This window comes from Solenopsis invicta, chromosome 7, assembly GCF_016802725.1.
Source record: "Solenopsis invicta isolate M01_SB chromosome 7, UNIL_Sinv_3.0, whole genome shotgun sequence".
Classification (NCBI taxonomy): domain Eukaryota; kingdom Metazoa; phylum Arthropoda; class Insecta; order Hymenoptera; family Formicidae; genus Solenopsis; species Solenopsis invicta.
Genome location: NC_052670.1, coordinates 1,683,763 through 1,710,038, shown reverse-complemented (window position 1 = coordinate 1,710,038; position 26,276 = coordinate 1,683,763). Strand labels below are relative to the sequence as shown.

The 26,276-nt window shown below is 41.3% G+C and overlaps 1 protein-coding gene across 3 annotated transcripts; it reads right to left on the bottom strand.

Moving 5' to 3' along the window:
* Positions 1 to 53: 53 nt before the first annotated feature.
* Positions 54 to 25,763, bottom strand: LOC105195045 (rho guanine nucleotide exchange factor 10-like protein). 3 transcript variants are annotated; one of them, XM_011160249.3, is made up of 15 exons: positions 25,623 to 25,763; positions 21,683 to 21,863; positions 21,163 to 21,485; positions 20,182 to 20,469; positions 19,878 to 20,062; positions 6,701 to 6,914; positions 6,400 to 6,637; positions 6,107 to 6,289; positions 5,721 to 6,017; positions 5,550 to 5,642; positions 5,252 to 5,476; positions 5,009 to 5,170; positions 4,643 to 4,852; positions 4,174 to 4,488; positions 54 to 4,072 (listed from the first exon to the last, which is right to left on the bottom strand). In XM_011160249.3, the coding sequence occupies exons 1-15, from the start codon at positions 25,703 to 25,705 to the stop codon at positions 2,204 to 2,206; spliced, it is 4,866 nt and encodes a 1,621-aa protein (XP_011158551.3). In that variant the 5' UTR covers positions 25,706 to 25,763; the 3' UTR covers positions 54 to 2,203. The 3 variants fall into 3 exon arrangements, with proteins under 3 accessions (XP_011158551.3, XP_011158552.1, XP_011158553.1); XM_011160250.3 differs by lacking the exon at positions 25,623 to 25,763 and adding an exon at positions 24,770 to 25,365; XM_011160251.3 differs by lacking the exon at positions 25,623 to 25,763 and adding an exon at positions 24,446 to 24,578.
* Between the last annotated feature and the right edge of the window lie 513 nt (positions 25,764 to 26,276).

Here is a 26,276-nt window from a genome sequence, read left to right as displayed (position 1 = left end):
AAGTAAACAATCGTGTTTATATATGTATGTGGAAAATGAAAAAGAGATTCTTGTTTCATTTGAAATAATTTTAATGTAGCTATATAAATGTTACAATGAACAAAAAGTATACTATACCGCTGCACTCTTTCAACGCAGCAAAGTAACAAGATTCTCTATTTATAACGATGACATCATATATGTATAAGTAATAAATACATAGTAAAGTTTCGTTGTATAACTAACGCGCGTACTAAAGGCATAAATACAAAATAAGACTATGTATTCAAACAAAATTAGTGTACAAAATATAAATCTATTCAACGGTTTCATAACATACATTATTATATTTTATACGAAAAATATATACATACACGGACCGGAATTTCTTCATTTAAGACTCGATCATATCAAAAATTGAACAGCATTAACATTTTATGAAAACTTGGATACATTTTTTTTCTTTGAACAACTGGAGCTATAAATTTCTGAATAATCATCATAAGAGCAAACAGACAATACAGCTATTAATAATTAATTTTATAAATCTATAAATAGATATCTTCCATTTATTTAATTACGTTCATATTGGCTGGCAAACAAGTTTCCATATATTATCCCAAACAGATCAATTGAAAAATTGTAATAAACATTTCATAATTATCATATAATCACTTTCCGAAATGCATTATTACTATTATAAAGGGTATATCTTTATGTGAATTCAGTAAGTATTTTAATTTCAATAGTTACTGTAAAAAATCATAGTAAATTGCTAAATAACAAAAATTTTTAAATACTCCTTGCATTAAACTCCTTTGATAAATTATTCACAAAAATTTGTAAATAATGGCAATTTTGAGTAGTTCTTCAGATTTAAAATAATTTGAGATTAATATAAATGCTTTAAATTCCTTAAAGTTTTTTAGTAGAATGAAGTTTCGCGAAATTAAATTTTAGACAGATTTGTTTTATATCACGCGTTATGAAACTTTATAAACATATGTCGAATATCAAAATGGTTTCATTTTCTACCAAAATATATCAATAGTGGGCACAATTTGGCGCGTGGACCAAGTGGTAATTAGAATTTCTTGAACAATAAGATTTGATATATGTTTAAATCTTGTTCGATGCAAGAGATCAAACGATTATCATTTAAAACAAAAGTCAATGCATATATATCTTGTAAAAACAAATAATACCGCATATCGATATAATATATAAAATCTGAATAACTTCTGAAATAACAGTTTGATTGATTTTTGCCAAAATTAAATGTTGTGTAGATAATCGGTATGAGATAACGCGACAATCATTTATAACAATGTATTAAAATATCTAAATGTAAATACTTCATTTCTGTAGTACATGGTGAATAATTCGCGAGAGTCTAGACCCGGCTAATCATCTAAATTTTAGTTATAACGCGTACGCGCGTGTACAACGATGTGTTAGTTTTAACTGAATGCGAACTTTTATACATTTATAGCATAAGCGGAACACTTTTGTAGCAATTATTCTCGTATGTCACGGACATTAAATATAAAACGTTTCACCGTTTAACGCAGAACTGTTTAAGCTTAGTTTTTGTGCACCTTCTCAAGATTTTTGAGACTCTTATCACATGTTTCATTATAAACTAACGAGATTCAAGTAATACTTTAGCAGAAATATAAATTTCGAAGAATTTCAAATTTAAAAAGACACATTGTGTTCGAGACCTTAGTTATCATTTCCATACGCAACGGAAGCACAATTTTGACGCACGAGAATTTATTCGTATTAATCTTGTCATGCGCTGCAACGATCCATATATATTTCAGTCTGTTTAATTAATAAAGCGTTATTCTTCTCTAGAAAAGTTGTTCATTAAAAAAAATTGCATTCTGCATTAAGTATCTTGGTAATCAAAGGACATTCAATATTTAATATATTCTCTTGAATGACCTCCGTTAATTCTATAACTTGATTCTCGTCGCTTTAAAGTAGCAATCAATACTAATGTGTAACGTCATATCTATCCGAAGAAACACGGATACTCGCTGCTACGCAATCGAGATTATACCATGTGTCCGATATAGTCCTTTACAATTATCAACAATCTTATCTAAAGCTTTATCAGTACTCTTTTGGTCCTATTGTCTATTATACTACATACGTATCCGCGTCAAAGTTTCGCTTTTCCGATGCATAACGACAGGCCTAAAAACGCGATCATGTATCATAATTTCATCTCCCATAAGACGATATGTGCGTCGTTGCTGTTGGGATCTTTGAACGCGTAGGTCGATTTCGAATTCTTGTCAACACCAGACTGCGCGTGGAGTTGCCTCCAATTGATATAACCGCGTCCACCCATCAGCGTCAACACCGTTCGCTTGGGTTGGTCTACTTGTTGAACTGCTTTGCCATTTTTCTTGCCGTTCGCTTTGAGATTGGTCGCAGGCGTTGCTTCCAATCCCGATTCTACTACGCTATTGTTAGTTGTAGAGAGGTCGTAGGGACCGTTACGACTAGCTATGCTACTATTACGTGATAACTTTCCAGTTTTCAGAGATAAGTTCTCCTCCGATCCGGAAGATGTGTACAAGGAGCTGGTGTGAGAGTCCACCGACCAGTTGGAAAGATCCAGCGATCTAGGCCTAGTGATTTTCATTTTTAATCTACGGTCCAAGGTACTCACTTTATTTGGTATGGCCGCCAGCTCTGGATCGCTCCTTCTCAACGACTCATAAATAGGATCTATGCCTGAATTGTTTTCATTTTCGTAATCCTTCACATACATTAATTCACCATAAAGCCCGTAAACGTCACAGTTTTCACCGGAACTTTGCGAGCTCGAGAAGGAGCTCGATAAAAATCCACAGCCAGCGCCTAATCCTCTCGGAAGTGTTTTCGAGCCTCTGCAGTCGTACTCCTTGCTTCGCTTTCTCCTCAGCATCACCGGGCTTCCCGTTAGCTGTTGCTTCAGTTTCACGATGTTACTACACACGGAGGAATCTAAACTCGTTCTGTCACGTGATTTCTGCTCAGTGTCTCTCACTCTCAATTGTACACTCTCGTCGTCAACGTTGACGCGTTCCTTTGCAGAGCTCACTGTGTTTTTTGTGTTCTGTATCGCCAATAAAAAAGTGATTGGACCAAAGTGAGCGTGATACGAGATATTGACACGACCACTGATTATAGGCACACCCTCTAATCGCGGTAGTGGAATGGTCAAACTGATGCCTACATTTGTTCCGACCCATAAAAGACCCTTGCACGCTAAAAGCGCCGTGACTGTGACAGTGGTTTGATTATTAACAGCGAGAGTGCCGCCGCACGAGTTGGCGGGATTATTCATTTTCGTCACTCTCAATACATTGGACGCTATATTGATGTCTTGCAGATGTTTAAATGTTTCTGTGTGATAAAGGCAAACTGTGCTCGAGTTTTTCAAGGCGACCCAAAGACCGACTCCGGAATGCGCCATGAGCTTCACGTTCCCAACGTGCTCGTGCTGCGCACTAAAGCTCTTGGTGACGTCGCCCGTAGTAGCGTTAAGTACCCATACCTTCTTGCCACAGGCGGCATAAACTGACGTATTGATTGGCATTAAGCACGAGACAGGATCGCTACCCAGTGATATACTGAAAGAATCCTTGAGGTTCCATGCGCCATCGACTTGTCGTTTGAACAAAAGTAACAAACCCGTGCCTAAAGCTACAAAAACATTGTCGCAATGATACTTGATTTCTACTATAGGTCCTGAAACGGAGTAACTGCCAATCTCTTCTTCTTTCTCAGGTTCCGCGGCAGCGTAAATTATAATCCTCCGAGAATCCGTACCCATCCATACGAGATCGCTAGCGAGCGTGGTAAGATCGCTGGATATTCCCTTTACGAACTCGATAGCGTTAACTCTAGTTTCGACCAGATCTAAAGTAGTTATACGTTTCAAACAAGTCGCCGAAGCTGTTGTCGATTGACCGAAAATCGTTACGTGGCTAGATATGCCATCTCCTGTACATATCCACAAATAATTTTGACTTCTACCGCGCCGTCTCGTGGAACGTGAATTTTCAATAGAATAATAACAACCGCAACGCACCTGCAAGTAAAATATATCGCGATAAGTGAATGCGTTATGTACGAGCAATGAAGCAGTGTACAGTAATATATTGTAGAAGTATATTTTTTATCTCGACTCACTTCGGTCTGATGTTGCGAATGATATACGGCTTGTGAACTAACGAAAAGTGGCATTTTTGTGGACGGCCTTTGCTCTTGTTCAGGTACTTCCCATGACGGCGAGTTATTGGGATCCAAAGCTAATTGTGCCAATCTAAGCTCTGTTATCCAATCCTTCTTCACCAAGGGATTTTCCGTTTGAAACGTATACATTTGACCTTGTTTTGTGACTAGCTGGAGGCAACAACTATCGGCCCATACCATATCCTCATCTTTCTGCTGTATCGACATTTGTATCGATTGCAGAATTTGCTTGGTAGTTTGAAGCGTCATCCCCTTTAGATTCATATAACAACCAATTAATTATTTTGCGCAAGTCGATTAACAATTCTCAAATTTCTACTGCATAATGTACAAACTACATGTATAATATATTTCAACACATATATATTTCAAGCACGTAGTAATAAATTTATCGATTTATCTTTACCTCGTATCTACCCTTCAACTGGGCCACTAAATCACTTATTCTGGACATCACTTCGTAATCGTGCATAAGATCGTTCATCTCTACACAAAGATTGTCCGCGTCAATCGCCTGTCCACACTCTCCACTCTTGTCGGATTTTAAACTACCGCCTTTATTTAAACCAGCGGTGAGTAACCGACTTAAGGTCGGAGAAGTGCTGGTGTCTTGAATCTAGAATAGATTTGTTAACAATATTAAACATTTTGAATGTTTATCTTAAAAAATGTTTGATCAGCTTATTCTCACGAATAATTGATTTAAATATTGAATCATACTATAAAATATGCTATAATATATTTTTGTCTATATATATATATATATATATACCTCAATATCTGACACCGGATACGTCCATTTCAATGTTAGTCGTTCGTTTCCCGAAAAATCTTCCGTGGATCTCGGAGTGACGGAAACGCACACCACTAAATCATTCAGTAACAATAGCCTTCTTCTCTTGGATTTCGTTATCATACCATTTTGATTGAATTCCTATAAGTGATTGTTTATATATATGTTTATACATATTGTTTTGTACATGCCAAGTGTATATTTAAATTCGTTAAATCTTACCAATTGCGTGACATTATCTTCCCTAATAAGATAACGCGACGCTGAAGAAAGCGGACGATGTGACAATTTTCCGGAAACGTGCCGTAACATTTCTTTAAACGCTTGGAATTGTTCCGCTTCTCGTTTTCTCTCGTTCAGCATTTCTGCCAAACTCTCGAGCTGTGTTAACGCTAATTGCAGCGACATTCTGTCATGATGTCCTTGTGGCGTGTGCTTCAATAAATCCTAAATACAAAACGTGTGTTATTTTAATGACACTTAAAAAAAGCCATTTGTTGTACAACATTAACACACATACTTGCAAAAACAAGATGAATTGTGGAAACCTCTGCACGGGTTTGACCATTAATCCGAAGAAAGATAATCTATCGTGAGCACTTATTTGCTTCACCTATACAAATAACGATTATAAAATAAAAATTCAAACACATTAAGATACTTTTACGAATTGTTTTGCGAAATTTAGTACCTTGAAGAAGTCAGCAAGTGCAGTCTTTCTTTTCGATTCTTGTTTAGCTAAATCCATCGCCACGGAAAAATTGTTTATAAAGCCGCTGTAAATATCAAGAACAATCGCCTTGCTGAAACTCGCGACGAATACGTCACCTAACTTTTCATCCTTGTCCCAGGATCGTACGCATTCCGCCAGAGCGATTCTAAATAACGTATGGCATTGTAAAATTTCGGGCAGCCTATGAAACAACGTCGCGATTTTAGATTGACTCAATATAGGTGGCGAGGATTCTTCCAACGGTTTTTTGTAGTCCTAAACATAAAAAAAAAAAACAATGATCTACGTGAAAAAAATGCTAGTCATGCTTCATCGTTGACATCAGATCGCCTTTCGACACGTACATTTACCAGTCTCTGCAAAGTAGATACGTAACTATTTTCGGAGTGCACTATCGCGGCCACGATATGTCTACGTTTCAGTTGTTGAGGGGACAGGTTTGGAGGTGGCGATGGAAGCGTAGGCGGAGCTTGTCTTCGCTGTTGCATGCATTGAAATTGTACTATAGCACTGTTCTCCTCGTCGACCTAAAATACGATTATTCGATGAGTACTCTTCGACGAGCGGAGTAAACGAATGACGCGTGCGGGGTGCTTAGCCGAGTTGGAAAAACAAAGCTGTAAAGAAAATTGCTCACTTCGCAGAGCTGTGGCATTTGCGAGGTTTTGACGGGGCTGGTCAGAGACACCGTGTCCGAGGAATCGACGTCGTAATGGTGCGTCGAGCCTCGACGGATACTGAACCACCTCGAGAGGCGGCCGTGGTGCCCGGGGGACTCCAGGAGATCCACGTTGTTCACCGGCATATTCGGGAACCGCCACTTGTCGCAAAGCGTGCGCGCCTTATGCAACGTGTTTCTCAATTGACAGTTGCTTCTGCAAGGTTTTCATTATGGACTTTAGCTTCGCCGCCGTTATGTAACGTGAGATTGAACTTACTTAATACTGATATTGCTCTTTTCGCTTTCGTCATCGGAGGAGAGATCGTGATCCGAGGCCGAACACCAGGAGTCCTCGCTTCTGGCAGACTGCGTGGACGTGTTGGACCGGCTGGTCTCCAACGAGGAATGATGCGTGTGCGAATTGCCGCTGACCGTTTCCATCTTGCCCGGTCCTACGTCATCCCACGATCTGCATCTTGAACGGGGCTCATCTGGAAACGAACGAACAACAAACTCGCGACACGAACGATAGGAAGTAGGAAGGGACAACTTCGCAACAGAGGCGTCTACTAATCTCCTCTCATCCTCCGATATAAAAACACAAAAGAAAGCGGGAGAGAGGAGGCGGTTCCACGACCTCGAAATTTAATGACTTTGTAACTCCAAAGCAAGTAGTCCTAACGCGTCATCGCGATCAGCTATAGATATCCATTACGATGCGTCACCAGCGTCGAGAGAAGAGACGATTCTTTTTTCCGTGTTCCATCCTCGCGAAGATACGATCGCGACGCAAGATACGTATACGCGCACGCACGAGCGACCACGGCCGCTAGCTGCGGATGGGAAAAAAAATCGCCGAGTGCGAACGCGTAAACGCGAATGTTCTTCGCGAGAGATCGAGGAGAGGCCACCAGCAGCAGCAGCAGCAGCAGCAACAGCAGCGAGGGCCCCCTCGGCGCGGAAGCGGTCACCTCGCGTCGCCCCGGCTCTTTATTGGATCTTCCGCTGTGTCGCGCGCGCTCGCGTTACCAGTTACCACCACAACGCGTTAACGTCGCGACGATAATCGGGTTAATATGCGGACGGACGGCCTGTTCCCACGTTTCTCGCGTACGCGGACGGCGCGCGAAGTGCGCGTTACCCGCCAGCGACGACCTACGACGCAATCGTCGACGACGACGACGACGACGACACGCGCGCGCGTTAGGTGGTAACGCCGCGCCGCCCGCGCCGGCTAGTACGTACGGTCCAACCTGGACCCCTCCTGATGGCGAAAACCAAGCGGTCACATCTCGCGGACGCGCGGGGAATACGGCGCGACGACGAGCGTTATATTCCGTACACAGGCGGAGCCGTCAGCGGAAAAAAAATAAGTGAAATCGTAAAATACGTAATCGAGTCGGTTTACGATTCACCGCCGCTCGCCACCGCGACGAGGTCTTTTATGAATTCCGAACCGAGGACACCGGAACGAGGCGGTAAATAACTGTCGGAGCGCGCGCGCGATCATCAATATTGTCTCCGTTCCGAAGACGAACTCCGCGGCAGGAGAGGAAAGAGAGAGAGAGAGAGAGAGAGAGAGAGAGAAAGACGTTTTATTATAACACAGAAAAAAAAGAGATTACGCAGGCACGCGCGTAACCGGTCGCACCGCGATCACGCGCGTGTCACCGACGCGGCGGCTGCACGAAAACCGAGATAAGTAGGCCTACCGCGCGCGCCAATTGCCCAATACTTTCACGCGTGGAAAGAAAAAAAAAAAAAAAAAAAAAGAAAAAGGGAACACGGGACGAGATCGGGTCGACTCCTTACGTTGTGTTACGCTGCCCACGCACCGCGCGCGCGGGAACGCCACCGCTGCGTGCTCGCGCGTGTAAACTTCGCGTCGCGTCGCGGGCGTTACGCGCACGCACCGAGAGAGATACTCAAGGTGGTCACACGGACGGCAGGCAGCCACCTCCGGAGAGCAGGCGGTGGCAGGTAACGAGAGAAAACCGAGAACGCACGACGCCGTGATTCACGGGATGCCGCGCAATCCGACGGCGGCGGCGGCGGCGGCGGTACCGCGCAGTATCGCCCCGCGCATCCTCTTCTTCTCCTTCGTGACCGAGTGACGTGCACACGCGGTCGAACACTATTCCTCGTCGGGATAGACGAGAACCTCTACCGTGCGCATCCATCAACCTGCTCGCGCGTGCTCTCGCGTACGCACGGGAGAGCGGGAGAGAGAGACGGATGACGAATCACCTCCCGCCCGCCCGTTTGTTTCCGCGCCGCGCCGCGAGCTGTAGCCGATTAAGGATGTATTACGTCTATTTTCAAAATGATGAACAAAATTCTGAAAAAATTGCAGATCATTCTGTGTTGCATTTGAAGGCAATGGGGACAAAACCAGCGACGATTTTCTACCTGGATTAAAAGTCATTTCAATAAAAAGTAATATTTTTTTTGTCTATAATAAAAACCCAGACAATATATCGGGATATAAGGCTTCTTAAAGACATATAAAAGACGTGCTTACTTTCTGAATCAGAATCAATGCATTACTCATTGAACAACAATGAACAATCTGGATTCTCTCAGTGATATATTATAATTATATCATTCGGTAATATATGCAATTATGCACTGTCTTGCAGTAATAATACGATAATATGATATGAATGTACACTGATTCCTCAATGAAACTATCCCCTCCTTTGGAATCACTGAAAGACTAGTGAATAGTATTATTAATGATCACACTTATAAGAGTATAGCACTGCAAATCGTTAAGATTTTACCGATTCAGATTTAGAGAGTAGAAATAGACAAACTGATATTTTTTCAAAAGACGTCTTATACATATATTTCAATTTTGAATTATTTTGGACTAAAAAATATTGAAGGTGCGATGAGAAAATGTTTATTTCTTTTAAAACATTTTTCATTTTCTTTAAATACACGAGATAATTTATGTCAAGTTTCATTATAATGCTGAGTTTAGTTCGGTAAAAAAAATAAAGGTTTAATAAAATTTGAAGTTAGTTAGACAAAGATTTTCTCTTGTATCTTCGATTTAATTATTGTGAAAAATGATGTTTTCTTACACTCGTAATTTATTTTCTTCAAGTTAAATTCAGAGAATATTCACATCCAAAATTTTCCATCGAGAGTATTGCAAAAATGAAAAATGATAGAGCGAATAAAGCAAATAAACTATAAGATTGTGTTATTAAATATAAATATTGACATTATTGAATGATTCCACATGTAAATAACACTTTTATACGAAAAAAAGTAAATATTGACACATTTCCAATTCCAGTAACTTTCTGCAGAGACTATACGGATGATACATCCTTAACTCGAACCGGCGACGTACGTGTTTATCCATAATACTTTTGCGCATTTCTGCCTTCCGCAAATAGCACACGCTGTTACGTATGAAAGTGTAATGTAATTAAATAAAACTAAATCATCTCTTCTTCTGTGGAAAACCTTAATATTTCTGGCTGAAGTTTCACTGGTCAAGGTCTAGTTTTATTAACTTATTGACGTGTTCAGGCCAAAAAGGAAAAAATAATTTACCTTCTAAGATAATAGAATAAGTTTTCACGATGAATTAATACGGCACACCCTCCGAAATAATTCAATCATCTATGTTTATCGTGGAATCATCCTATCAAAAGATATAATACGAAAACGTCGGAATGCACCGAAGATGCAACCGGTAAGGTCGTCCCGTTATTTAGGAACAAATCGCAGGAAAGCGGAGAGCCGTAGAACGCTCCACTTTCCGCGGGAGCATTAAACCTAAATGTCATAACGAGAGACAATTGTTTAACTCTACATATTTAAGGCAATCGAGCCTCGGCGAGCGAGCGACGCGGGATCAGCGTGGCTCTCCTCTTACGCGGCTAATGCTGTAATCTCATTCCCGACAACGAAGATCGAAGAGTCATCGGTTTTACTTGTAAAACCTTCCTTTTCACTTCACTCCTCTTCACACCTTTTCCCCCGTCTCGTGAAAGCGTGTAAATCAGCGTGAAGCGTAACACAGGAGGATGGGAATGAGGTGGAGAAGAGGTTTTCACGTTTCGCGATCGCGGGACCCGCGTGATCGGGCCCGTAAATTTATAAAAGCATCTCGGAGCGTTTGTACCTGGGTTATACTCGCCCAATTTCCTTTCACTATGTCGACCAGCTCGTTCGCTATGAATATGTAGCAACGGCGCCGCGCGCTTTCAGCAACGAGCGAAAAAAATTCGCGTGACATTTCAATAGGCGCTTTTGCGATAAAGAGCAACGCCTACGCACGGCCAACAAGGTTTCTTCGATGCACTAGATATTCGGTATTGCGTAACGTGGACGCGTACTGGTGCAAAAGCAGCGGAGATATAATTCTATAACCGTCAAGCCACAAATTATCTTCTCTTCGCCCATCTTTGTTCATTGTTAAGCAAACTATTTTCTCTTTACAGATACATCCTTCGTCGTTATATTTATCTCCTTAGACTATCAAGTGTTTTTTTTTTATTATTATTAATTTAATATCGCGAAGAAAGATTTTAACTTATTGGATATAATAGAAATTAAAAATATTAGGTTGGCAAAAAAGTCATGTCGTTTTGTTTTCTATGTAAATAATTGTTACTTTGTATGAAAAAAATTCTTTTTATTCACATAGAGAAAAAACATGCAACAAGATTTTTTTGCCAACCTAATAAAATTTTGCTGAAATTTCTAAAAATTTAGTTTTGTTGAAATATATAATAGATTTGTTGGATCACCAAAATAATTATGACGAATGCTCAAACATGATGAGTAATATGCTGCACAGAGAAAAAATGCTGTTGAATTAACAGCTTCAGTCTAAGTGAAAATATTTTGTCAATTCAATAACAGAATTAACAAAAAAACTTAAAAGTAAATAGCAAATATAGTTGAACATCAAGTTAAATTTTTAGATACTTTAGCAAAACTGTTCCTTCCGTTTAAATACGATAAAATATGGTATTTTAAATAATAAATTTCTGCAATGTAAAGCGTCTACTTTAAATTTATACTTGCGTCAAGAATTCTAGGACAGAATTGGTCTTACAATTTTACATCTTGTGTTATTGTATTTTATTTTTTTATACGCGTATGCGAATTTATTTATGACCGTTTAAATGATTTTTCGTATTATACATATAAAATAGTAAATAAAATTTTCTTTTAAATTTTTATACAAATTACGAGTCACGTAAGATGCACTTTTTGGCAACGATAACACGAGAACTTTTTTTCGCGCTGCAGCTGAAAGCACCAGTCGGCGCGACTACTTTTTATTTTATTTTTTTTTTCAACTTTATTATATTTTGCGATGTTTCTCATATTCGCGTTAGCAATGTTCAGCAGTGTGCGTGAATAACGCAGCAATTTTCCATAGCGCTCACGGGTCAGAGCGCTCGTTAATGATTAACCGATTGCGCATTCTAAACTAACGCAAGAGATCGACCTGACGGTGACCTTATGCGCGCACCAAGTGACCCCGGAGGTGCCGTAACGACTCGATTATCGATTGATCGACCGGTCCGGCGAACAATTACGATTTGATCCCTGATCCGAGACGATCGGCGGGAGGAAACCGAGCGAGAGGAAAACTCGACGAAACGAAGCGCGGTCAAACGGGCAACGGTTGACGTCGTTAAAAAAATTTTACGCGGTCAACAATACTGATCAGTAGTATCGAATCGGTAATACTCACAGTGTGCATCAATATTTTTATACCCCGAGATTATTTCTGTGATTATGTCATTCACGATTGTGGAACTCTATACTGACAGAAATATTGACGCGTCCTCTTCGTACACAATCACTGTCAATATTTCTGCTACACAGTAATACAGAGTGCTTTCCAACAACGGAACAGTCATATACCGTATTAGCGTTGACTGAAACTCTGTTTAGCTTTTTTTTTATTTCAACGTAACATTTTATTGCCAAAAATGTTACATTGGCCATCCGTGAACTCAAGCAGAGTACAAAAGTCGTAATAATTTCAAATAAAGACATCATTTGTCCCTCGACGATAATGATATTATAAGGTATCACGTATGTACTTATAAGTGATAAATAAAATCACATGATGACATCCTTATGGCTTTATGTTCCATGGGGATATGAAACGACGACAGTTAGACAGAGTATTTTAGTTGTGTACAATTGTGTTGATTTATATCGTAAGTAGAAAGCACTGGGTTGTACACCGATAAAAAAAACACCGATAAAAAAAGTCGTTGCAATTATCATAATTTAACTAGAATTTATAATCATTTTCGCTGCCAAGTAAATATTTTTAATTGTTTTAATGATGCAAATTATAGTTATTATTACTACGTAAAGAGTGAGTTAATGTTGAAAAAATAGTTATATTCACTGTAATTGTGATTGCATTTACATAATTATTTTATTCGTACCATGCACATCTTCAGATTTTATAATAATTAATATTAGAATCAAGACGGCGATTTATATATATGTACAATTTATATAATACAATTAAAATCGAGAAAGGGGCGTCCTTTTTTCTGATATTAACTAGCATCTCTTAAAATTGTTAGTTGGCATCAGTAAAAAAAAGATTTTTAGAAGCAATTCGTAAAATAGCGTATTGGAAAATATCACGCTCGATTGGTAAAACAAAATAGTTTTAGATCCCTTTAAATTGAATCAGAAAAGTAATTCTGTTACTTTTGTCTTCATCTTAATAACATTTGAAATGATAATTTTAATAAATTTTTTTTGGTAAAATTTACAAATACACACACAAGGTTATTATTACTGACATAATAGCAGTAATAGAACTCTAATCAAAATTATTTCACCATGTGAAATTATAGTCACAAATATCAAACAATTTTTCCTCAGTGTACTCTGTGTTACAGAGTGTCGCCTGTACATACGTTGCTGGAAAGCACTCACTGATACTCGAGAATCAAAAATTCTGAATCACCATCGACATTTTATATCAGACCATCAATATTGACCACGCGCGATTAGTAACATTGTCAGTATTTGTTGCTACTGACGGTATTACTGACCACGCAAGATTCCTATTAAGACGACGCAATCATCCCAATCTCCGTTGATGCGGGCGTTTTAATAACTGCTCCATAACCCGAGACGATAACTGCCGAAACTATAATTAACTTCCACGAGATGCGGAAGCGCGTCTACGCAAGACTGATACGTTTGACGCAAACTCGATCATCGAAATCGTATTCGAGACGTAAATACCGTCAGGACGACGTCAATACACTGACTGCCGCGGTGATCATCCGTGACCGGCGTCTGGTCTGACTCTTCAGTGGCGCCAATAATGGTCAATGGTGACCGCCGACGCTGTAGAAATTTTTTAAAACGTTTGCGTAAAAAAGTAAAATGTCGCCCAATACAAAATTTTGAATAACAAATACGGAAAAAAGTAATGTACACTAACAGCATTGGTCAACAATATATAATTAAAAATAGCCTTGTGATTTCAATAATAATACTAATGAAACAAATATGTACTATGCTCTTGTTGTAAAAAAAAAATGTTACAAGATGTTTACTCAAATCGTTAAAAAAAAATTGCCTGAAAAGTCCAGGTTTGTTGGTAGTAAACACCCTGTGTCATTTGTTTCATTTTAATTACTATTATTGAATTGATAAGATTATTTTCAATTAGATAGCTGTTAGCTAATACATCATTCTTTTTCGTATGTATGTACAACTAGATAACGATGTAAAAGAAAAAGTATGCGATTTAACGCGCTACCAGTCAAGATCTAGCCTTATTTAATCATATTGCACAATGTTTTATCATTATGTATTAATAATGAAAATTCAACAGCGGCGTATATGCGGTAAGACGAAACTCGCTGAGCCGGGACAACTCTGGGACAACACGCTATACCTATGTACACACGGACTACACCTGGGATTTCTTCATGTCCAACCGGATATTTCTACGTGTCTGACAAAAATGCATATTTCCTGTTAAATTTTTCTTTCCTCCGCGAGAATACTAAATGTCGTGGAACATGATTATAAAATTTAAATCCCCCTACTAAATTGCAAAATATGAGCAAAAAATGTTATTAAGAATTTCAACTAAAACTTCTGTAAACACGATTCGACATGAATGACCCAATAGCATTTCATTTCTTTGAAAAATTAAAGGGCCGGTTGTTCTACCTTCGGATAAACTATGTAGTACATTATCTAATCTGGTTAAGTGTACTTAAGCAGATTAGATCTGGCTCTATGTACACATATCTATTATTCTCTATGTGTGTAGTAAACATAAACATTTATCCATTAGATAATTTATTACACATAGATCATCCGAAGATGAAGCAACCCTAAGAGCGCTGCAGTTATAAATTTATATATAATTGTTTAAAAATAACCACACAAATACTTTCAACACGATTTTGCTGAAGTACCTAACAATTTTAGCTGGAATGATACAGATCCGAAAGTAATTTTGTTGGATCATCAAAATAATTATGTAGGACATTCGAGCATTATGCGTAATGCTGCAAAAAGTTTAGACGTTCTAGCAACCAGCTTAAACGTCTTATTAATTATTTTGACGATTTAATATAATTTTCAGATCTGTATCCAACTAATTTTTTAAATACTTTGGCAAAACCATTCTTTTCGCATAGAGATGTCATAAAGTTATATACTTCTTATTGAAATAACTTTTTATCCAGAAAATCGTCGCCAAATTTTTTTTTAAATACCATGTAAAACAATCTGTAATTTTTTCATTACTTTCTTAATGTTTCGATAAATGCCCCATGTGTCTATACGTCCTTAAGGGAAGACGAAAGGAGTGGGGGAGGGAAGAGGGATGCGAATATTGCGAATACAAACGACGTTTCCTATCGCCTGAGCGTCGCGTTAAATCGCGACTGCCGTTGGGTGACCATCGGTCGCTACGGCGTCGGTACCATCGTCGGTCGCGTTAGCCGGAAACTGCTACCGGTACCGCGCTGACATAACGTTAACGCGTCAAGCGTCGACGACGTTCTGTCGACGACGTTCTGTCGACGACGCAATGGGGAGCACAATTCTGCATCACGATAAAACGATTACATTCGAAATGATATCACGTCCGCTTCCGCTCTGCGCGGACTCCGCTCGCGACGATCGACGGAGTCGACGCAAAGGGACGAGGACCGCCGCTGTGCCGCTGAGAGAGAGAGAGAGAGAGAGAGAGGCAGAGATCGAGGGAGAAGAGATACACACCCGTTGTCTCGGTTCGGAAAATCCGCCTACTTACATTTGATGAGGACAACCCCGTTATGCAGTTCCTCCATCTCGCGGATGACGAGAATCTTTCTTGCTCCGATTTACTCGCGTAACACACACTCCCTCACTCTCCCATCATAATAATCAACATCATCATCATCATCATCATCATCATCATCATCATCAACACACTGCGATCATATTCGCGGAACGCGATCGCGCTACCACACGCGGATCCATAGCGCTCGCTCGTTCGCTCGCGCGCGCACGTATATGCATACACAAGAAACGCGCGCGCGCAAACAGCCCGGATGCGCGATTATTACGCGATTTTACGAGGCGAAAAATCACATCGGACACGTGCGCACGCGGCCGGCCGCGGCCCGCACAATTAACAATAACGCTGCGGCGTCCGGCGACGTTGAGGTGGTAACGCCGAGGAGGCGAAGAAGAAGGAAGACGGGACGCTCGGCGCCGCGCCGCGCCGCGCTCGACGAAGACGCGCCGTGCAAGCGAAGCGAAGCAAAGCGAGGCGAGCGAACGAGCGAGCGGAGCGAGTCAACATGGCCGCGCCGCGTGTTTCTGGCCCCGGCCCTCCGCGCTCGCTGCGCGTAGCTCCGCTCTACAATACAACACTGACGCCGGAGGTTGGAGAAAGAGGCGAAGGGCACGCGCGCGGAGGAAACGGAGACCGAAGCGTACGTCGGCCGTTCGGGGGCGGGCGGTCGGGCGGGGAGGGCAGGAGGAGGGGCGGGAGGGAGGAAGGAACGCGAGCGAACGGCCCGACACGACGGAGGAGGAGGAGGGTGTTGCAGCTGACGAACGAGAGAGAAAGTACGAGCGATCGAGAGTGAAACACGAACGAACAAGCGGCTTGGCCCGCGACCGCTCCGCTCCGCTCGCTCGCTCGCTTGCTTGCTCGCTCGCTTGCTTGCTTGCTTACTCGCTCGCTCGCTTCGCGCGGCCCGCGGCGCAGCTGGGCACGACAACGGCCCGCGAGAGGAAGAGAGAACGTCGGAGGTGGACGGACGAGTCGAGAGACGGTGAATGAATATAAAAGAGAGGAAGAGGCGCGGTGCAGAACGAGAAGGCGAGAAGGGATACGGAGAAGAAGAGAGAGAAGAAAAAAATACATATAGATATATATACACATGGGGCACGACAGCTGTGCCGCAGAGCCGAGAGATAATAAGAGCGACGGAGAAAGACTCGAGATAATAAGAGTGCTAGAAAGAGAGACGAGAGACGATCTCGCTACGAAAGGGCCGTCAGGCGGTGTGCGTTATGTATGTATGTGTGCGTGTGTGCGCGTGTGTACGCACGCGCGTTTGTGTGAGTATGTGTGTGTGGTGGCATTGCATTGCGAGACTCTCTTTGGAAATGTATGCCGCGTAAGGTGTACGCGGATTGTTATAAATCGGCGTGACGTGCTAACGAGGGTAATTGGAGCCGGGTAATAAAAGTAATTTTCGTTCGATTGCCGTGAGGGCGGTACATACGAGAATGGAGTTATATATATATGGTGTGAATCGAAGCGAGTTTCACGCTACCGTGGGCCCCGTCGAGATCTCGCATTGCGAATATAAATATATATAAGTGTGTACGTGAGACACCAATGAACGCGACTCGACCGATACGATGTCACGGCGAACACCCGTTCAACCCTATTTCGCCACTGCCTTGCCGCCAGGCGGCACCACTAGCCGTGCAATTGTAACTTCATGCGGATTAACGTACAATGAAAAGCACAGCAGGAAAAAGGAATAAGGAGCGCACCTGTACATGTTGGAATAAAGACAATTATATAAAGCGTTCCTTATTCAACAAGTTAAACTGTTACTCTCTACTCCAGTTCCCTACTGTCTTATTCAGGTCATTGTGTCTAGGACTTTAGAGATAATTTAGATATACAATATCAAAAAAATTATCGAAATTTAAATATTGCAGGCTTCTTAGGTTTATTCCTTTTTTCTTAAACAACGACAAAAATTTATTAGTCATAAATATTCAACTTTTAACATATAATGACTTATACAGCAAAAATGACTATTTTATTTTATTTTAGTTGTAGATAACAAATAAATCCAAATGAAATAATGCACGAATGTTAGTTTTTTTATTAGTATAGTATATAAAAAATTTAATTCAATTTATGATGCTATTTTCTCATCAAATTTGCAAATAAATATTGCAAAACGCGATATTATTATTAATAAAAATAATTAAAAATAACTTTTAAACCAATAAAAAAAATTATGCTCAAATACACCGCTTCTCTATCTACTGCTTTATATGATATGTGACAAAATTCAAGAGCGAGAATTCTGCTCATAATTTTATATCTCATTTTATACAATTCTCAGCTATAATTATGAATATAAGTAAAATATAATTATAGATGATAAAAAATTATATTATGCGAACCATAATTTAACTTAAAATTATGTAGAGAATATTCGACTGTTTCTTTCTTTGACATAGTTGAGTTATTAAAAAATGTGACATCTCGAATTCAATATATCACAAATTATATAAATTATCTAAATTAATCTAACGTGAGCTTAACATAATAATTGAACAATCTATAAAATTTATAATTTGTTGGTAATGCTTTGAGATGTGACACATCCTACATCTTTAATTTGCGTTATAGTAATATGTCGTACATAAGCATTTAGTTTGTCTCAAGTTTAGAAATTAGCGTTTTAGAAATATTCGTTCTTAGCAGTTAATTTTCAAAACGTTCCTAAATTAAATGAAACTATGCAGGCAGCGACTAGTGTTCACTTTACACTGTTTGCACTCTCTTTTTGCACTGTACATCTCTTGTACCAATAAAAAGAATCCCATACTAGTAATACGTAAAGTGATTGGGATGAAGAGAAAAATGAACAAAGAAAATAATTAAAAATTTTTAATATATAGGCAAGATTATTTTTTCTGAATTGCTGCATTATATGTGAAAAATAATTTAAAATTAATTATACTTATTTCAACCAATGTAGATTAACTTTGACCTCGAATTAAATTACTTCTGATCTTTTTCCAATTTTTAGAACTAAAGAAAGATAAAGAGTAAATTAAACTGAGATTAAAGTTAATTTGCGTTAATCTCTTGGTGGAAATAGGCATTAAACTTAAGGACATGCCTATACATATACTTCTTTTATGTATGATGTATAAGGCTGATTCACGAGAAATATATCATGATACGTTAATGATCTTGATTTAATTGTAACTATCAGAAGTAGGGAGAACTCGCGAACATTTTCGCGGAGTGGTCGACAACCGGCGAAGGAAATATAATGAGTCCAAGTGAGCGTGTAAAGCTAAAAGAGAGACGTAAGCAGAAGAAAAAGGGGAGGCTAGAGTGAGAGAACAAGAAGATGGAAGAGAGGGGGCGGACGTTTCACGTGATCTCACATCTGCTTCTCCACCGAGTGACCCCATGACTGACCCCTTCCAAGTACCAATAATTAACTCCATTCGCCAAATGCACGCGAGCGCGCACGGACCGGGTATGAGCGCGCTCCCGTGCTGATACAACGCGAGCAGGCGTTCCTATGAAAAGAAAGGCTATGCGTACTCGCGCAGTTATGCGCGACAAAACACCTTAAAGCGGACGCAGAGACAATGCTCGAATATCCGCTTCCCGAGCATTCCGTAATATTTTCTTTTTCTTCTTTTTTTTTTCGTAATATCATAGACGCGATTTACTTTGTTACACGCAATCACGATTCTTGAAATCTTACGTCTTGCATAATGGTTACAATATACATAATCTCTCCTTCCTCCCTTGCCCCCCTTCTTACGTTTAACAACTTTTCGTTCGGAGCGTGTGCGCAACTTTATGTAAAATGAGAAAGAAATCGCCGCGCGCCCTTTACTTTCTTGCTTCTAAGAAACCGCGCTTCAAGGAAAACGTCGTTTGTATTCTTGCCGCGCAACGAACTACGCATCGAGAATTTGTAGCGGATTATTGCTCACGCCCAAGTAATTCATAGTCGCACACAGTCTGCGACCGACCGTCGGGCACACGATTATCATATTCACGAAACGACGAGAATGCGATAAGAACGGCAACAAGATGAGTTACCGCTGGATATTCTGGCTACCATATACGCCTCTTCCTATCTTATCTCTCGTAAACGAAATCAATACTACGAACGATTGACTGGACTCACCAACGATCTTGTTGTTGCTACTGTTGTTGCTGCTGTTGCTGCCGCCGCTCCCGAAGGAGTGAAGTTTTTTCCAGCCTTTCCAGCCCTTCTTCCAAATCATGGCGGCTTTCGTTTTGCGTAGAACGCCGATCGGTTCCGAACCGTTCGTTCTCCCCATTCCTTTTCTTAAGGATCCCAAGCCCGATCTGTAAATTGAACTCAAATAAGACCGAGATAAAGACTTTGCTTGCAAAACCGAGCGCAGAGTTTAAGGAGAAAAAAAAAAAAAAAAATACGATGGCAGTTGACCGACAAGGCAACGTACCTGTAACTCGCGGTAGAGCTGCCGCTGAAGCCGCTGTCCATGTCACAACCAACGCGAGAGAGGAGATCGTCAGCGGGGCCAACCGAAGGCAGCAGCTCTTCGGTGGAGGTCCCACGAGTTTCCTGCGCCAGCTCCTCTTCGTTATTGTCGACCGTGGTTGGCATCAGCATGGCCTCCACGCTCAAATTGAGTTGCCCGAGCACACGATGATGCCGCGACTGTACGCGACGCACTTCTTCTGCCACGAGTGACCTTCGCGAGCCGTGTAACGCACGATGACATTGCTTGCTGAAAAAATTATCGGGTACAGTTCGGAGGGAGATCCGTTCGATTCTTATGCGACTGTTTATGTCACCCTGCCGTTGCGTTTTAACAACGTTCGCTCTCAAATTACAGTAACTATTATTCCGCTAAATTCGTGCAAAATAAATATCCAATTGAATCCGCGCACTGTGATTTGACTGCTCACGAGAACAGACAGATCACGAGCTGTCTACGTCTCTCGACGGCGTATGAAATAATATACTTAGGCACTTAACGAGCGTTCTCAATTTGAACGCGCGCGCGGTTTATCTCGTCTCAATGACTTATGCGCCAGTCGAGGACGCTCGATGAATAATCCACAACTTGTTGTCTTATTGTTCCTAACTCAATCGCTATCTCCGGCATCCGCTTCATGATACATTGAACCGTGGGGAGTTGGTGAATTGTTGCTCACTTGCGTAGCAAAGTACTCGCTTACGTCCGCAGGAAAATTTATTTCACGACCACTCGTCTCAATCGCGTAAACGCGTATTTTCAACAGTTGCGATAAAAGCGTTGAAAAAGTTTTTTTTTCTTTTTATAAAATAATTTAGATTTCCTTCGACAATTTTTTATGCCCACAAGCGACGGCGCAGTGTTCGGCGACTTGTCGCAACTTGTTACATTTCTCAAAGCTGATAACCCATTCACGCAGATGATCTTTTAATGGATACTCACCTGATTTCCGATATCTCTTCATAAATGTTTTCCTCCGTGCCATAGCAAGTTGTGTAAGTGTGTCTCTTTAAAGGATCCGACCTTATCTGCTGCAACTGTTGCTGAGATTGCCGTAGCTGCTGCTGCTGCTGCTGTTGTTGCTGTTGCTGTTCTTGTTGCTGCTGCTGCTGCTGCTGCGCTAGCAACTCTGCCGGATATGGCGCATGGAAATGACCCGAATCAGATTGGTAGTACGCGTACGAATAATCCAAAAGATGCTGTCGTGAACTCGTGATGGTTGACACCACCGGCGATACCGGTTCCATTAACGCGTTACACGATATCTGTGGAAAACAAGAAGCGCCGCTGTGCACGATAAAAGTAAAACCCTCGGACGCTAAGCAGCGTCAAAACATCACGATGCTTAAGAGATACGTGTAGCTAAACGAGGATAAATCTTGGCGAGTCATTTGCCACATTCATGTCGCGCACGAATGTGCATATCACTAGCAAAATTAACGATTCGCACTTTGAGACTTACCTGATTGTGGGGCGGCGGATAAGGCGGTGGCGGGGGAAATTCCAGGTTGACTATTCGTAGCGGCGGGACGCCCGATGTCATTCCTGGCCCCCCTAAGGACGAGGCCATGGCACATCGTTCGGGGAACTTCAACTGAACCACCCCGCTCCCTTCCTCGCTACGTGTTCCATCGGGTTTTTTTCTAGAAAAAAATAAGAAAAACGGATGTACTTAACGCAGCGGGTGTGCAGAGAAAGGATCAGCCAACAAAGCTAAAATATGGCCAGAGATGCAGCCTTAAAATAGGGATAGCTCTAATCGTTTCGTTGCTGCCGAAACTTAAACTTATTAGTGGTTAAAATGTAGCAGCAAAAATATTTGTTGCTTCAACCAAAATACACATGGTAACGTGTCCCACATAATAAACAATTGCGATTCAATGCATGGTTTTATATGCGTAAAATAATGAGAAACAGTACAACCAAACAGGTTGGTTAATACATTTTTTTTAACTAAATTAAAAATTAATTTTGAAAAGCATAATTCATATTAAATTAGAAATTCGTATTTCTGTAAAGTCAGATTACTCAAAACAATTATAATATAAATCAAATTTAATATTTTATTTTTAAATTAAGTTTATATAAAATAACAAATATTGTTTTTTTATGTGGAAATACATGTTTTCTTCTATCATTTTTCTTTTATATAAATTTTTTACTCAGAGAAAAGTTAATGAAGTTTGTATTTCAAAACTAACTAGTTAAAGTTGAAAATTAAGTTAAAACTAACCAAGTTAAGCTAACAATTATTAACTTTTAACTTTATTATTAAACTTTGAATTTTTTAATGAGTTTACTACTAAATCCTAAGCGAGATAGCTACACTAAAAAAAAAATATTTTTCTGATGTAAATAGGATCTCTAGGTATCATAACAAAAATGTATTGCTATTCCTTGTATCTGCCAAAATATTGATCGTCACATATAGAATTCACAGCAATAACAATACCTTCTAGAAAATTTAGGCTTTATTGCCAATAATACAAATTTCATAAGTATGATTGGCCTTAACATGAATAGGAGCCAGGAAAAAAGTTTTCTTCCTAGGTTTCCCCAAACAATTTAGAATATAAATTCTGTCTGTTATTTGGATTAGTTAAGTACCAAATATGTACGATATCAAAATATTTGCTACTCATTTATCTACTTTAGTTAATTTATTATAGCCAAAATATTGTGGCTACACTTGCAAGACCATTTTTTTTTTAGTGTACTGCACTTTTCTCAGCTACTCGTTCGCGTTAAAGCTTTTAATTTTAGTTAATAAAATTGTATATCGCAGAAGATGTATTTCATCTTTAATAACCAATTTTATGCCACGTCAGAGAGGTTCGACCTAACTACTGACATTTAGGTGATATTTCTACGGCTTTTCTAATTCTAAGAATTAAAAAAAAAATAGAGAAAGCAAGTCAAACGGAGTTTGAAAGTTAAGCTTCATTGGTGCGCAAATGGGCCGCGAGTTATTGTATTTCTTTCGTGCGCGTCGCGCCCATGCGGTTTGCTCTGCTCGGGGAGACAATAGAGTCGTTGTTCCCGGTCCTCCTCGGAGATTACGCGGCGTTATTTAACGCACTTACCGAAACGCGAAGCGTTACGAAATTCGCCGTTCGCGAGAGCGACGGACAGCGGCGTTTATCGGCCGCACTCGACGGTTGAAAAAAAAAAAAAAAAAAAAAATAGCAAGTCGGAAGGAAGTCCGGGGTCCGCGAGCGGCCGCGTATCTTCCTCGCGGCGAGGATGCGGGAGCGCGTGGGCGCGTTCTACTCTAAATATTTACGCGCCATTCTATTTAATCGCGCGAGGGAAACGGGAGGACGGATGACCGACGAACGCCATCGGGCCTCGTCCCGAGTTGCTGCCAAAATTTACAATTTTGCGCAGGACAAGCAACAGCCTGTAAACAAAATTGCGCGACTGAGAGGGGAGTGGGACGATACCGATATTCTCTTCCCGCATGCTTACGAATCAGTCGCATCACTCGAGGAGCGAAAATATTTACTATCTCCGCGTAATGCGCACTCCGAACGTTTCGCAATATCGCGAGATAAAAATATTGCGAGTGCAAAGAGAGTGCCGCCACACACTTGAGCACACAAAGAACGCGTGTCGATCTCTGCGATCGTTGAAGGAACTCGTTTGCATTTTTTTTCCTCTTCAGAAATTAGTAGAAATTAAAAAACCGCGCGCGCGAGAGAGAGAGAGAGAGAGAGAGAGAGAGAGAGAGACAAAGATGAGAAGCGACGTGTCGGCGTGAATCTCGACAAGATTCCGCGCACAAAGCCGTTCGCGACGATAACCGGATCGACGCGTTCGAGTCATTAAAGTCTTCTCCGCTGGTCGTGCAACGTCCAATATCTCCGTCGCTCGCAATTCGCGGAATCGCTGAGAAAAATTCCGGACAGATTTGTTAGCACGTGCAAAAACCCGAAAGAGATGCTCGAGACGACTCACGAAAGCGGAAGGATCCGTCTCCCGTTTCTTTCGCCACCCGAGCGATCGCGATGAAAAAATACGTCGTTAGGAAAAATACAGTTGCCCATTTTTTTGACTCGACGATCACGGGTCACTCGTGATTATTCGCTCGTTGGCGAGCACGCGACCACGACGTTCGTCCGTCTCTCACAACAGGTCTTCGACACCGACCGTTTTTTCGATAAAAAAAAAAAAAAAAAAGCCACCGATCGCCGCCCGGCGAAGGTTATTCGCCCGAAATCCTTACACTTGGCTTCCTCTGCGGCGGATCGAACGGCCACGCGTCGATGGACAACAAATCGTCGCACAAATAACAGGCGCACGCACAGGAGGAGAAAGGCCGAAAGTTCGGTCCGTCGCGCGCACTCGGGAGCACCGAAGAACACAGGCGGCGAGAAGTTTGGCTACCTCCGGGCGAGGGGTCCGTGGTCGTCGATCCGCCGCCGCCGCCGCCACCACCACCGTCGATCGATTGATCACGGAGGTGTTTTCGGGGTACTCGCGGAGATTCCGCCGAATTATGTAGATATATTTGGATGGATCACCGGTGTAGCAACTGTGAGGGAGATACCTCGTAGTGGAGCGGCGAGATGAGAGAAGCCTGCCTCTCGAGAGCCACGATCTCGTGCGTCCGAACGCTCCTCGGCGAAGGGTCCTCCTTATCCCTTCGGATCGTCGATGGCAGATACGCAGCGAGAAAGAGAGATAGAGAGAGAAGAGTGCGGGACGGAGGAGAGGATCCCCACGATCCCCACGATCCCGCGACACTGCGTTCACGTGCCGCGATTGTTCGCGATCGAGTGCCGCGGAGTGGCCGGTTGGGCCACACACGAACCACACGAAGAACGGATTCGTTTGCGCCTCGTGCTTAGATAGTTTCGCGTTCGCTCATTGTTGTACGCGAGCAAGCACGCCCCCTTGAGAAGGCAGTCGACCGGTCGACCGAGAAAAGCCGCGGCGAAGAGAGGAGGACGAAGAAGAGAGAAGGAGGAGAATGAAGAGAAGGTGGCGGCGGCGGTGGCGGTGGCGAAGAAGACGAAAAGGGAAAGGGGGATAGGGAGGAGAGGGGAAAGGACGAAAGTTCGCGGAGAGAAGGCCGACGACAAAGCGTCGTCTCCCTCGTTAAACGACCCGATCACGCGTGATCAACGCACCGCTGATCTATCGAAAATACCGAATAACAGAAGACGCACCGAGATGAATCCAACTTCGTTCCCCCTCCGATCCTCGATCGATCTCTCGCTCGGTCGATAAAAACGCCACGTGATAAGAGCTATTCCGCCCGCGACAATGCAATGGAACGATCGAGGAATGGCTCGGTCGATAAGCGTGTCTCGCTTTCCTCGCGGGACTCGCCTGCTCTTTCCCACGCGTGTAAATCGCCTCACTTTCTCTCTTTCTACGAGTCTCGTTCGCGGTCTCACCTGTGATCCGATCGTGATCCGAGACTAAACAGGTCTGAATCAGGAAAGTACGCAAGATTGGCGGAATTCGCATAGCAAGCCATCAGCGAGCCGCATGCCACGTTCCTCGAATGTGCGCGCACGCCCACATCGTTTCGTAGATGGCGCCACGATGATTCATTTGCCGCGCTAACGATGGTCCTTACCCGATATATTTGGCGCTTGTTTATTTGTTTATCCACTGACGCTCGGAAGAAATTCCCTCTACTTAGCATAAAATATTTCAGATAGACAAATAATGTGAACACCTGAGAGATATAATATTTCCTTAGCGGAAAAATTTCTACACAAATTAAGAAATACTACAAAAATTTAGAGAAAAGAATTTAGAGAAAAGAGCAGAAGGTAATTTTGGAAAATAATACAAGAAGAAATTTTTTTCGCCCAGCACTACTTCTATAATAAATTAAAAGAATAGTACAATATTCTATTGATAACAATTTAAAATGTTATATTTCAATAAGGATAGAATCTGTATCAAAAATAAATGATAAATTAATTTCTTATTAAAAAAAAAAGTAGTGTATTTGCTAAGTGTTCTCTCCATTTTGACTTACCTCACTTCACGATAATAAATATTATAACATCATTAACGTATCTGGAATGTATCTAGAT